We start from the raw sequence: 14,917 nt of genomic DNA, 5'->3' as shown, positions 1-14,917 counted from the left end.
ACCGCAATGTCTCCGCTCTCTTCAAGATTAAACGAACTTTCTGTTCAACACCTGGCTTCCTGATAATTTAACCATCCTCTGCCATCAACGCCCGTAGAAGCAATGAATCAGGGACGAACGATCAAACTAAACCCATTATTATGGGTGCCGGAAAACTTCGGGTCCTAGCTGATGGCTTCGAGAGGGTGGGAGGAGTGGGCCCTGTGGTTGCTTCCAGTTAACGAAGCTCTCTTTCTTTCGAGAGTGTTTGGAAAGAGTGGGCCGTCCCTCCCTTCTTGGTGTCCTCGCTCAGGAAATTTTCACGGGTGAGTGGCACCGCTAGCATGCAGCTATGTTTTGATTGAATGTATTGTGGAATTCTTTCGGCCAAAAGAATTCTAACTACGGTTAATCTGCGCATCGGTGAGTTTGAGGGCGGGTGAATGTGGTAAGGTAGACCAATACTAGCCAAGCTCTGTGGGTGTAGACTTACTACGCTAAACTCTATAATGCTTGTACGGATTATGGGGTCGGTTTCCGTGCGCTCGGTGGACGATAGAATTTAAGACTGAGACCCACGCGCGAGGGCTGGCGACAAATTGATTTATTAATTTGGAGCCGGATGATTATGTGTTCTTTTTTTGTTTAATTGCAGCTGCAAGAGATCATGGATTACCGTAACATTAATGCATTCACCAACACTAGCACATTGTCAGCATTGCTAGCGTTGCAGTGCTGCGGGGTTTCCGAGGGCAGCCCGTGGGGACAGAGAGGGGTCGGCTGAGGGGGGCGTTTGTGCGTTTTGTGTGTCCCTTTTGTGCGTTTCATTGTGTGATTTCGTGTATGTGCGTGCATTGTATTTGTGTGTGTATGTGCGCGTTGTTTGAGCGTATACGTTGACAGCTGGGTTCCTTGGGTGTGAGATTCGCTGTAACAAAGGGACGGGGGGCAGGGGGGCTGCCCAGAGAGAGCGGGCAGCCCACTCCTCCTCCTCCTTCTTCTCTGCCCTAAAGGGGTGGGGGCAAATTCACAGCCACATTCTAGGATCAAATTGATTTGTTTGCCGAATTGGTAGATAAACGGAAATAAAATAAATAAGGGTTGCGTTAACATAAACGTATTGTGAAAAAAAACATTGTTCCTGCCGCATGTAATTCTGCCGCCCAGTTCTCTCTTTTTTCACAGGACGAGAGGCTTCCTTGTCGTTACAAGAGGACTCGACGGGGGTGCCATGCAGACGACTATCTTGTCTCATTGGGAAACCTGTCCAACCATGAAGTCTTCATGTCTTCATGAAAGATATAACACTGTTTTTTTCCCATAGCTCTTTGATGAATACCGTGCACTTGAAACAAAAATGAAATTAAATAGGCAGGCAAATTAGACCGAGTGAACAAATAAATAAGACAACAAACAAATGAATAAACAGAAGCCAAACTTGAGTGAATTTGAAGGCAAAAGTAAAGTGTTTTGTTAGATTGGATAAAGTGTTTTCACTAATAGAATTGACCACCTTGAAGTCAGTATTCCAATATTTTTGTCTGCGATCGGGACGAGTAATTTTGAAATCCTGATTTGGGCGAATGCAAAATGAAATGGTAATGGTATAGAATGACAAAGTCAAAGAGAGACTTTATAAAATTGTAGGATTAGTTTTGTTAGATTGAGCTAAACTTTGTTTTGTATATGGCTTGCCATTTGAAAGAAGCCAGAGTTATTTACGCGGTACAGACAGACTTTGATAGGAAAAGAAACTCCAAGAAAGTCTGATGTGTAGAATGACACGTCTTTTTTTTGTTCTCCACAGGACGGAGCTGCGGTCTGAAGGGAATGACGTGGACCACACCAACGTGGGATGGACCGGTTGCGGAGGTGCTAGCCGTCTTAGCAGCCACAAGCTTCATCTGGATTCGCGAGGACATCGTTCGTCAAGAAGATTCCCGATGCACGTCACTGGAGCCGCGTCGACAGATCACACACCTTTTCCCAGTCACCAGCTCATCTGTATCACACCCTTGGGCCTGCTTGCGACAAATGCTACAAACAATTTCGTTCCTCCTCATCGTCCTGGCGATCACCATCCACGATGCCATGAATATTTGACTGTTGTAGTGAATGACACGACTTTAATCAGAATCAGAATCATCAGATCGTAGGGGACACTCCAAGTTGGAGAAGTTTGGGGATGAGGAGTTCTGGGATGATGGTATTGAACGCAGAGCTGTAGTCCACAAACAGGATCCTTGCGTAGGTTCCTGTGTTGTCGAGGTGGTCGAGGATGTGGTGCAGTCCGATGTTGACTGCATCCTCCACAGACCTGTTTGCCCGGTAGGCAAACTGAAGAGGATCTAGCGGAGGTCCGGTGATGTTCTTTAGGTGGTTCAGCACGAGGTGTTCAAAGGACTTCATGACCACAGACGTCAGAGCAACAGGTCTATAATCGTTCAATCCCGAGGGTGTTGGTTTCTTTGGAACTGGGACGATAGTAGACTGTTTGAAGCAGGATGGGACTTCACACTGCTCCAGGGATCTGTTGAAGATTCGTGTGAAGACTGGAGCCAGCTGGTCAGCGCAGACTTTCAGGCAGGAGGGGGACACTGTCAGGTCCCGCAGCTTTCTTGATCTTCTGCTGATTGAAGAACCGTCTCACGTCCAGTTCATGGATCTGTAGGGCAGAGGGCGGAGATACGGTAGTTTCTGGTAATGGTGGGCATATGAGGGAAATGGGGGTTCCCTTTTCAAATCGGCAAAAGAATGTATTAAGATCATCAGCCAGACCATTGTTGTACACTGCTTGGGATGATGGTAAACGATAATTTGTTATTGCTTTCAGGCCATTCCACAACGATGCAGAGTCGTTAGCGGAGAATTGTTTGTTAAGCCTCTCCACATAACTCTTCTTTGCGATGTTAATTTCCTTTGTCAATCTGTTTCGGGCGAGTTTGTAAAGCGCTCGATCGCCGCTTGTAAATGCGGACTCTTTCTCTTTCCTAAGCTGCCTGAGTTTGGGAGTGGCCCATGGCTTGTTGTTGTTGAATGAGCGGAAGGACTTTGTTGGTACACACATGTCCTCACAGAAACTGATGTATGATGTTACAGTGTCTGTGTATTCATCCAATGTGCCCGTTGAAGTTTCAAAGACGCTCCAATCAGTGCAGTCTAAGCATTCTTGTAGCGCTAACTTTGCTTCATCAGTCCGTTTTTTAACTGTCTTGACTACCGGTTTTACACATTTGAGTTTCTGTCTGTATGTGGGAATTAAGTGGATTAAATAGTGGTCAGAAAGCCCCAATTCTGCATGCGCAACAGACCGGTATGCGCCTTTGAGTGCTGTGTAACAGTGATCTAGAATGTTTCCTTCTCTGCTGAAACAGTCAATATGCTGCTTATATTTGGGAAGTTCACGGTTTAGACGCGTTTGATTAAAATCGCCCAAAATGATCAGGGGCGACTCTGGATATTTTAGTTCGAGTTGTTTTACATGGTCCGCTAGCGTTTGTATACACGTGTTAGCATTAGCTTGTGGCGCGATGTACACGGCGACGAGAATAAAGGAAGCGAACTCACGTGGCGAGTAGAATGGCTTGCAGTTGAGAGACAGCGATTCCAAGCCAGGGCTGCAGTGTGCGTCGAGCATCGTGACATCGGTGCACCATTCTTCGTTGATGTAGAAGCATAGTCCACCACCTTTGGATTTCCCCGATTGCTCCGTGTCGCGGAGACGGAAGCCGGGTAGGTGTAGCGCGGAATCCGGGTGGCGGTCACTGAGCCAGGTCTCAGTGAAGCACAGCGAAGCAGAGCGTGCAAATGTTTTATTGGTTTTTGTGAGAAGAAGTTCGTCCATCTTGTTTGGTCGTGAGCGTAGATTAGCGAGGTGGATCGATGGGAGGGGCGTTCGAAATCCACGCTGCCATAGCTTGACGAGCACGCTGGCTCGCTTACCCCTCCTACGCCGGCGTCTCAAAGCTCCGTACAGAGCTGCTACGCCGCTCGCAAGCAGCCCCGAAAAACCTTGTAGATTTTGGTATGTCGGTGAAAATAGTCCAAGAGTGGATTCCCCAATGCTCAGTAACTCTTCCCTCGTGTAACTGAGTCGCGAAGGGTCGCAAAAAACAAATGAAAATGACAAAACCAGGAACAATACTAGGGAGCATGTGACCGAGGCTGCCATTCGCGGCGCCATGTTGGATCATCATCCTGGATTTAATTTGATATTGTTTCCATTGTGATTGTTCTATTTTGTGATTTTGTTTTATTTTTTCTTTCTTCTTTCTGTTCACCTCCACCGATGTTAGATATGTTCGTCAGGGGGGAGATGTTGGAGTAATTTGCTATACAAACATCTCTAAACATTGCTCTGTATTCTTTGTTTACATTTTGGACTTCCTGATACGTCATATCCTGCCTTCCCTTTACATGATGTCGCATCTACATTACGTCACATCCTATCGCGTCACACACTGTGCGCCGTATAAATGCTCTCCCATTGCAGTTCGTCTTTCTCTCTCCTCTCCATGCCTCCTCCTTGGCCGCGATGTGCCGCTCTCTTCAAGATTAAACCAACTTTCTGTTCAACACCTGGCTTCCTGATGATTTAACCATCCTCTGCCATCAACGCCCGTAGAAGCAATGAATCAGGGACGAACGATCAAAATAAACCCATTAAATGACACATGCAAAGCACTCACCCAAACTGCCAATAAAAGGGCACAGCGGTCAGAAATCTCATCTTGGCCAGACAATGAATCAGTGTTTGAGACTACACTCTTCAATGTCTCCTTATCTGCACACACCATGAACTCTAAGCAGTCTTCATATGTATCCCAAGATGCAAGACATGCTGCAGCTGAAGCAGCAGCATGAAGAGAAGCTCTCAGAGTCATGAAAGAAATTAGTGAACAAGAAGAAGAAATCCGAAGACTGGATCTGCAAGATGAAACACGGAGAGCTGAAAACGAAGCAGAGAATGCAAAGAGCTCTGTTCATTGCAGAAAGTGTTGATAGGAAAACAATGCTAGAGGAGAAAAGGAGAGAAGTTGAACGGTTATAGGAACTCAAAAAGCTCAGCGCAGCAGAAGCCAAGGTGACACGTCTACAAGTGAGAGGTGTGAAGTCTCAAACCAAGATCAAGCTCCCGGTAAGCTACACTCAGGAATACATTCCAACAAACAGATCTCATGTCCCCACTAGTAAAACAGCGAGATCTTGGCCACACATAGAGCATCTAGCCCAGACACGGGCAAACTACGGCCCGCGGGCCACATACGGCCCGTTAGGCTTTTTAATCTGGCCCGCCGAATTTGCCCAAATTATAGTACAAACAGTGTCTAAAACTCACTCACAAAAAGTTAGCGAACAACAAGGCAGGTAACTGAAAAATTGCCTGTCCCATTTTTCACAACTTGAAGCACAAAGAGACAACTAATGACATTAAAAAACATTGTCACAAAGTATAAAGCTTTTTTTTTTATCAAGAATGCACCGACTACAAATGCTACCTTGCTTAATTTACGGTAAATGTGCATGGCTGTAGATTTTGCTGCAGTAGTCGATTGTCATTGTGGTGCACAATGCAACGTTTGCATTACTTCCTACGAGCCACTAAGCCCCTTTCATAAGTCTCACCAGTGACGTGCAGTCAGTGGAGGCAGGTGAGGCCGTGCCTCACCTGTCATCATGGAAATATCAAATGAAAAATAAATTAAACAGTTATATTTATTTAGTGATTTGTACTTAAAATTCTTTTCCATTTAACTGCACCATTTTTGGATTTTTTTTTCAAAATCGCAGAATTTTTACATTTACCGTTCAAATACTAGGTAGAGACTCGCGGTGAGGCACCAGCCGGCTGAGCCTCACCATGGATTGCGCAATCACTATGCGAACTATGCTGGCTTGGTCTGCAGTGAGGCCGCATTGCTGTCCCTATGCATATCGCTATTAAAGTGTTCAAAAACTTTTAGTATATGAACTCAATTTCTACAGTTTAGCTGGTTTATATAATGTACAGTCACTGTACATTATAAACACTGTACTACAGTGTTTATTTTATTTTATTTTGATAAAAACTGTGTGCATAGGTGAGGCACACAGTTCTCCTGCCTCATGACAGGGGGCGCTGGTGATTACAGATTCTCAGCACAAAAGACTGAAAACATACAGCCGGAACTGGACTGATCAAGGACGACTTTCTTCACTGGCAGTGATCTCATTGAGACAGACTTTGACTTCATTTATAAGTGAAGGTAACACGATAATGTTTTTTAATTATTTTTTTCTATGCTACGGTTTATATAAAAAATACGGACAAGACATTTTAAACAACACACGTTAACCGTTGCCAAACAAATGGTGAATAAGCTACTCTGTAGCGTTCATATGTTTGTAAATCTGACTGTAATGACGTCAGTGCCTCACCAGCCATGAACCTCACCGCACGTCACTGAGTCTCACGTACACTTTACAGTCACGGTTTAATATAAATTTACGTTTTGTAGCATCACATCTTGTTAGCTTCTTTTGAATCTTTCTTCTGGGCTGAGGTTCTGTGCATCTATTTTGGAAAATTATATGCAATTGCACGACTTTATAACGCTAGCGAAAGTCCGGAAGAAAGAAGCAGGCTTCTGATTGGCTGCCGTGCCGAGTATGCAAATTTCAACTGCAGGTAGTCTAAGTTTGTGTGCTCGGCGACGGTACACGTGTTTTGTTTGTGCGTGTAGGCGAGGGCGTCAGTGAGGAGTTTGTTGAGCGCGCGGTCAGGACAAACCATTGGATTGGATTGGATTGGATTGGATTGGATTGGATTGGATATGCCTTTATTAGTCTCACAGTGGAGAAATTTACATTTCACAGCAGCAAAGTGATGAAAGGAATGAAAGTAGAAAAACGAAATACATGAGCTGCTGGAAAGGCAGCCACTCTCGCGGCGCCGTCTTGAAGTCAAAAGAACAAAAAAAAAAGTAAATAACAAATAATATGACAGCATAGAGACAATATGACAATCCAAAGACACAGAGAGACATTCATTCTTCAGGACTTGCTGTACCCTCTTTGTGATGACATGAAACAGTTCTAGATGAAAGTGGAGAGGATCAAAGCGTCTTTCCACCAGTGGATCAGGGACATCATGGTGGAATGTGCATGTCAACTACAAGCTAAATGTTGAAAGCAAACACGCAGCTGTAGCATCCATTGACGAAAAGAGATTGTCTCACATCTCCTGTTCCACATAAATCTGCTTCAATTCCAAGCCGCAACAGTTCCACATACGCATCGGCGCTCTGCGCTGACGCTCCTTTCTTCTTATCGCGGGTTCCTCAAGCCATGCACCCATCCAACCGCAGACTGTCCAACAGCACTGACCTTCCACTGAACAAAGCGGGGCTGTGAAGATGCTGCCCATTACAGGCGCAAAAAAGCACAATGGCCCCTTTGGTGTCCAGCGATGGCAGTCGAAAGGCACCAACATTCCTCCCATTCAAAAACAGTACTGGCATATTCATGCTGCCGAAAAGGCGCAACCGCTCAGCACAGTCTCCTCCTTGATGAATGTCGTGGTCAAAAATGCTGAAAAACAATCTGTATCCGTTCCACACGATGCACAACAACACAAAGTGACAAAAGAAAACACAAAACAAGACAAAAACAACCAAGAAAAGCAAGGCTCATGAGAGCACTTGCTGAGGCTGCCTACTCGGGCGCCATCTTGGACTTCTATGATTTGGCGGAATTTAACATAAGTAGGTATTATTGAGCTTGAATATTTCGTTGTGTAATAATATGTTTTGAATGTTGAAAGTGATTCCATTTTTCAATAAATGTTAATTTATTAACTTTGCCCCTTCGATTGAAACTTATTAAAAACAGACGCAATCTTGATAAATCACAGTGCATGTTATTTTAATCTATTTCCATTTCCTCCTCCAAGTATCTGCGAAATAGTATGTAAACGCCATATTCCTTGAGACAAATTTATTAACTGATCAGGGATATTTTTCACATTTGAAAGACAGTTAATAAATTGGGTTGTAGTGTTCTTACTGTGCTATGAGGTTTGTACACACTACATTTAAAGGACAACCGGCAACATTTTTTGTTTTTGTTTCCCACTGACATCAGAAAAACGTTTTATAGCATCTAAAATACCCAAATCAGGCAGGCTGATATTTTTAGTTAAATGAAAAGCACCAATAAAATGACTTCAAAATGAATCCGGAAATGGCCAGTTTCAGAAGGTCCCGCCCCCTTGTTCGTGACGTCACGCCAAGACATCTTGACTTGCTCGAGAATCAAAACAATGGAAGATGTTTTCTTGTTACTCATCCAGTTATGAATGTGATTCAAATAGTTCTAAAGAGCAAAGCATAAATGTTTGCAATTGATTCAAGGAGTCCTCCCATATCAATTCGAGCCGTCAATGACAGCAATGTAGCACCCAAAAAATGCAGAAGATTGCGCCCAAGCTCCGTTGGAAATGGGTTGATTTGTCAGCTGGGAATTTATGTCAGCGAATATCAAATAGTTGTCTTGGTGCAACACACAATGATTCACCATGGCGTTATTTATGTGTTTTCCTTCTAATTTCGCCATCAACACGGATCAACACGAAGTTTTCAGACCAAACAAAGTACCCAAAATGCATTGTATGTCGCTTTCTCGGTCAGGGGCGGTCCAAACGTGACGTCACATGGGGATCGTCATCAACTCGAAAACAAGACTTCATGAATATTCAGCGCAAGTCTTAGAACGTAAACTATAGCTATATGCTGTGGAATCTTTGTAAAATATGCTCAGTCAAAGTCATTTGAAGTGATTTTATAAATTATGGACATAACTTGTTCAGAGTATTTCCGGCCCAAACACTCCCTCCAAATGCTCCTGGCCCGGCCCCTCTGTCAAATTTTAGAACCCAATGCGGCCCGCGAGTCAAAAAGTTTGCCCACCCCTGATCTAGCCAATGAAATGTCTGAAGAACACACTGAAACCTCCAAAAGAAGAGAAATACCATTCTGAAGAAGCTAAGAAGTCAAGAAAACTGAGACAGAAGACATTTCTAACAAAGAAAAGGATGTTATGAAACCTAAAAAAGGGATGAAGATAGTCCAAGAATCAGCACAGAAAGAGGCAAAAGCAAATTTCTGCCACATTATGTAGTGAGGGCTAGACTCAAAACAGTTCTATTGCTAGACGCAGGGTAGACAATGCACTGCAGTCTTTTTGTTTAATAGTATATATATATATATATATACACACACATTGTAAAGGGTTCAAGAATCACCGTGTAATTAGTGGGAGTGTAAATACAGCTGATGCATTTGTTTATAACTGCTGTCCCGTAGTTGACCAGCAGATGGCTGTGCTTTATTTTCTTGACATTGCGTTGGGTTGTTGTCGCTTCCGGTGCAGGTTTTGCTTTTCGTGCTTTGTTATTTAAGTTTCATTTTACTGAGAAGACGGCGAGAATGGACATGCTTTATCGCTGTACTGTTGAGCAAGGAAAAGATAAAAAGGACAAAGACCAAAACTTCTATTTCAGACAGAAAGCGGGCAAAGTGTTCTACAGTGGTGGTGTCGTTGGTGATTCAGCATGCAGGTGAAATCACATTAAAGAATTAACCATCAGTACAACGAACCTCTGTTTGGAATGGAAGCACAATAATAATAATAATAATACATTTCATTTCTCAGCACTGGATTTTTATTTGTGCGGGTGAGCAGCGACAGTCATTCGCGGCGGTCATTCGCGGCGGTCATTCGCGGCGGTCATTCGCGGCGGTCATTCGCGGCCGCCATTCGCGGCGGCCATTCGCCGCAGCCATTCGCCGCAGCCATTCACCGCAGCCATTCGCCGCAGTCATTCGCCGCAGTCATTCGCCGCAGCCATTCGCCGCAGCCATTCGCCGCAGCGTTCACTCTACCCGGAAGTAACACAGCAGCAAAGTTATGAAAGGAAGAGGAAAGGAAGCTGCTGGAAAGGCAGCCACTCTCGCGGCTGTAGCATATGTCACACTGCTACAGAATGTTGCGACAGGTCGAAAAGCAGCGGTGACGTCACGACCGCAGGTAGACTAAGATGGTGGCACAATAAACACGTTGACAAAGCAACTCTCCTCTCTCATTCCTCCGGACATAACAGCGGCACCATCTTAAAGTTAAAAAAAAAAACTAAATAACAAATATGACAACACAAAGACATAGAGAGTCATTCATTCTTCAGCACGTTGTGTACCCTCTTTGTGACATGAAGCAGTTCTAGATGAAAGAGGAGAGGATCACAGCCTCCTTTTCAGCAGTGGATCAGGGACGTCATGGTGGAATGTGCATGTCTACTACAAGCTAAATGTTGAAAGCAAACACAAAGCTGGAGCATACATTGATGAAAATAGATTATCTCATATCTCCCGTCCCACATAAGACTGAAAATGAAAATAAACAGAATTTAATTATCAGTGAAGATCAAATACTTTCAAAACTGGCCTTTTCAAATTAAAATTGTACACTTAAGATAAACTTATTCAATATAATTAAGATTATAACATACAAATCCATCCTGAGTCACTCAACTTTATATGTTATATAATTCAAATTCAGAATAAACTATTCAATTCTAAATGATTCACCTTTAGTTTTTGGTGGCAAATATTCCACCTCACATTGTCGCAAACAGACTGAGAAATTTCAAGGGTTATTTTTACTGATCATTCACTGGATTGGCCTTTATTCATCTCGCAATGAAGATATTTACATTTCACAGCGGCAAAGTTATTAAAGCAAGAGGAAAGGAAAGGAAGTAGAAAGGGGAATGACATGTACAAATGTTTGTTTTCCTAACACACTGTCCATCGGTGTTTTCTTACAGTTCTTACAGCCGCTGTGAGACCTAACAGTCTAGCATGAGACCAGCAAATCAATGTCACAATCAAAAGATGGCTACATCTGGCTTTGGATGGTGAAAAGAGGGCACGGAGAGTACAACAATGATGGAACATTGCAGTTCAAGAACAACATGCATTCCGGTTTGGACTCTTGTGTTCACTGTTAAATAAAGAACAGTGCAGTTTTCCAGTGTATGTGCAGTTATGTGTAAGCTTCACAAATTATGACGATAAAAGAATTTTATAACAATTGTTTTTGACTTAAAAAAAAAATACGGGTCAAATATGGCTCATGAAAGAAATGGTTCAGAAAAGGTTGAATTAAGGCTGACATCAGGAGCCTGTTCTGGCCCAGCATCGAGCCACAGTCGGTAATTCAATGTGGCTCTGTTGCGGGCCGGATGCGGCCCAAATTGCGGTTTCCGGGCCACTTCTGGACCGTCATTCATTGCTGTAACCTGGCCGCGTATGCAGCCGGCCGTGTGTGGGCCGCAGCTGGGCCAAACCAATTTTGTTGACTGGGCTGTAACCTGGCAGAGACATTGAAAAGGGAGTGGATCAACATTCCGCAGGCCACAATAAATAACATGATCGACTCCATGCTAATATGTCTGAAGCAAATGGTGGTCTCACTACGAGTTTCCCACTGCTTTTCTGACACCTTAAAATTCCACTATTAGGCAAAACTGCACATTCCAGAGTGGTCTTTTATAATGGCCGGCCTAAGGCAAACCTGTGCAATCATCCTCCTATCTAATCAGCATTTTGATATGTTGGAATGGATTATCTCAATAAAGAAATGCATGCTAAAACATTTTGACAGATGTTGGGTACTTCTAATCAACCAGCAGGTAAACAAGCCGGCAGGTAAACAAGCTAGCATCCAGAAGCTGCATTCCCTGCTGGTTGAAAAGAAGCATCTCTGGCTAAAGCCAAACTCTGGTGGGAATTTTACCTTCCTGCCCCGTCACCTCTCTTAGTGGGCAACCATTGCCAACTACTACAGCAATCAAAACGATCACATATGTTATTTTCTTGATTTTGAGGCAATATTTTGGCACAGGATTCTCAGTCTTTTCTTGAAATTATTTTCCAGAACATCTCCCAGGCTGTTCTTCGTGCTGTGCTGAATTAATGAAACTATAAAAATTTACTGGAGGTCAAAATGCGTTGTGATGAACAAGTTATCTGCATCGCTTTGGGGTCTTGAATGGGACAATAGAGATTTCCCATCCACACGAATGCAGCTTTTTTCCGTGGAACAGTTTTCTAGGACTCCCGATTCAAGATGGCGACCTGGCAGGCTACTCCTGGGATAAGTGCACGTGCTAGGACACTGAAACTGCGTTTTTGACATTACTGTACTGCTGCTGATGATTGGTGGCAGCCGTTACGTTGAAATGCAAACGCCATTGTTGCAAAACGTGTTTGGTCAAAGTCTTTATCCAAGATTTCAAAATAAATGTTCCTTTTATCGGTTGCCGTCAAAACGAGAAATAGATATGTATCTTGCTACATAACGCGCAAATACCGACGACTGCAGTTAGTAAGACAAATTACATCGCGTGTGCATACGTATTGTGTACTACAACAATAGATCGGCACATTACAATGAAGAGACTAGAGTGGTACCCCACGATAATGTATTTCAAGGTACGATTTCTGGATGTGGAAGAATAACCAAAGGGGCGTGTTTACGTTTGTATTCACAGCACGTGGACCAATCACCAGAATGTGGGTGAACCATAAGGGGGACGTGTCTTAATGCACATCGAGGTGATTTTCCTCCAATACATCAAGCTGCAGTTGGATCAGAAGAACTGGTCTTTCAAATTAAGATTGCTAACTGTTTCCAACGAACAAAATTGACGGCTTTCATTTAAAGACGACCGCCCACTGTTATCCTTGTCGTCGAAAATAAACAGCCATTGCATCCAATTATCTCTCGTCTATATTGTGCTTCAGTAACGACAATTTCAGTTTAGGGACAAAACTATGCAACACTAATATAAACCAAGATACATTTGAATGTCTTCCACTACATTACATTACTCCATTTCTGGTAGCACAATTGAGGGCCGTAAAACGTTTCCAGATAATGAAATGGAAATGCTTTCGTTTAATAATGGATAATCCATTCTTATCATAATCTTATTATTTGGATATACACATTGCACATGATCACCATTCGCACATATGCCGCTTTAGTGACATTATTTTTAAATTTTGGGACCAACATTATTAGCACACTGAACTAACTGGATAGACATTTGAAGCTCACCCATCGCGAACGCCACACTATTTTACTTTTAGGAACCGGAAATAGTATTTTCCAATATTAAACTTGACTTTTTTTGCGCCCGGCAAGCTGCGACTTCGGTGGATCCAATGAGGTGACGCCGCGTTCCGGGCCCAATTGATGAAGTGAAACTGGACTTAAACTGTCATTTGTTAAAAGACAGAGAACTAAATTGCATCAAAAGTCGTAATCGGACACCAGAGGAAAAGCGAAAGAGGGTTGCGTATTGTTAATTTGGTCTGCAATTATATATCCTCAAAATGGTAAGTTCACGTTGGTGTTAGTCATGCGTCGCTGTCCATGCTCTCCTGCTAGCTAACAGAAGGATGTCAATTTCGAGTCGTGGTTGTGATTCAAATAGTTGTTTTTATGAATACATGCAGTTGAATTGAACATTTATAACTCGTTCACTGCCAGACGATGTGCAGAATTGTACACTTCAGTGGCAGTTTTATTTGTTTATTTGTATTTAAATTGCCGGACCCACAGAATATTGAGTTTTAGGGCTACATAAACAATCGATACGTTAGAAACCTTAGACTCTTTTTTTCATGAGAAAAAAAAGTTCATTTCGAATTCATTTGGTTCTGAAGATATGGGCTGTTCAAATCAGTTGGTTTCAGCAAAACCACTGATTTTGAACAAGAAGCCAAGAAAATTAGCTTTTTATCTGCATGGAAGCAAATTCAAGCAGAAAGGGGATCAAAGACCATATTTTTAACTTCGAGTGACACCTCAAACATCTGGACAGTTGTTTACTTCTATGAAACAACAAAAGAAAAAAGACTATGACAAAACTACATTTACTTAGATTTAGAACATCAAAACCAGACACACAGAACAAAAATAATCTATTTACACATATGTGCATGTGTTTGAACCACTTAGAGGTGTGTGCGTGTGTGCGCGCACGCATCAGGCTTTGTTTTACTAACAGCATCATACTGTACCATTTTCACCTCATAGCATCAAAGAGGTAGTAACAAGGCATCAACAGCACGCTTGAGACATAACAGTAGCGTCACACGTGCGCTTGTGATGTTACAGGATGAACGTAACGGTACATAACTTGACAAACTGGGCTTTTTGAACATAATGAATCTGAACTATAACATCATATAATATCATTCGAATCAGGTGCCTTGCAGCCGGGTCAGATGGAAACCAGGGAGGATAGTGGCCCTCCAGGACTGGAGCTGGACATGTCTGGCCTAGAGTTCTGAAATTCATATACAAGATAGATCAGGGCTTGATCTTCGTCCTCCAGCAAAACAAAAGCCGAACTTCTCAATTCCCGAACCCATTTGGGAATGGCAGCGAATGTGTTAACTACATCTTAGAAGAGTTAATATTGGTTAATCAAAAAAATGGTCACTGATTCCACATTTAATCTGTTATCATTTCAGCTCGTCATGGTTTGGAGAAAGCTATTGACTGCTTTATTCTGCCTTGGTCTAGCAATGTTGCCTTGTCACACAGGTATGAGCTGCAGATATTTTATATTTTGTCCAGGCTTGTGTTTTCACTGCACGCTCCAAGGTTTGAAATATAAGTACAGTAAATAAAAATATTAATGGAATAATTTGTGGTATACTTTTACAGATGCTGTGGCTGTCATGTCAATAGATGTAGGGAGCGAATGGATGAAGATGGCGATTGTTAAACCTGGTGTGCCAATGGAGATTGTTCTCAACAAGTGGGTAGCAATAAGCTTTCACACCGGACACAAAATGTGCATATTTTTATTTAAATCGCTCATTCA

At 42.8% G+C, this 14,917-nt stretch overlaps 1 protein-coding gene across 1 annotated transcript in view; it reads left to right on the top strand.

The window, feature by feature from the left end:
- Nucleotides 1–13,246: 13,246 nt before the first annotated feature.
- Nucleotides 13,247–14,917, top strand: part of hyou1 (hypoxia up-regulated 1) — a 41,814-nt gene continuing 40,143 nt past the window's right edge. The window contains exons 1-3 of the mRNA XM_089016657.1: nt 13,247–13,418; nt 14,562–14,634; nt 14,758–14,851. Coding sequence (XP_088872783.1) covers nt 13,416–13,418; nt 14,562–14,634; nt 14,758–14,851 — 170 coding nt within the window. The 5' untranslated portion in view covers nt 13,247–13,415. The remainder of the gene's footprint in view (nt 13,419–14,561; nt 14,635–14,757; nt 14,852–14,917) is intronic.

The sequence above is a fragment of the Hippocampus bargibanti genome, linkage group LG16 (assembly GCF_051943395.1).
Source record: "Hippocampus bargibanti isolate YZ-2025 linkage group LG16, ASM5194339v1, whole genome shotgun sequence".
NCBI classification, from domain to species: domain Eukaryota; kingdom Metazoa; phylum Chordata; class Actinopteri; order Syngnathiformes; family Syngnathidae; genus Hippocampus; species Hippocampus bargibanti.
Note: the sequence above shows the minus strand (reverse complement) of the source record. Positions and strands in the feature narration are given on the sequence as shown.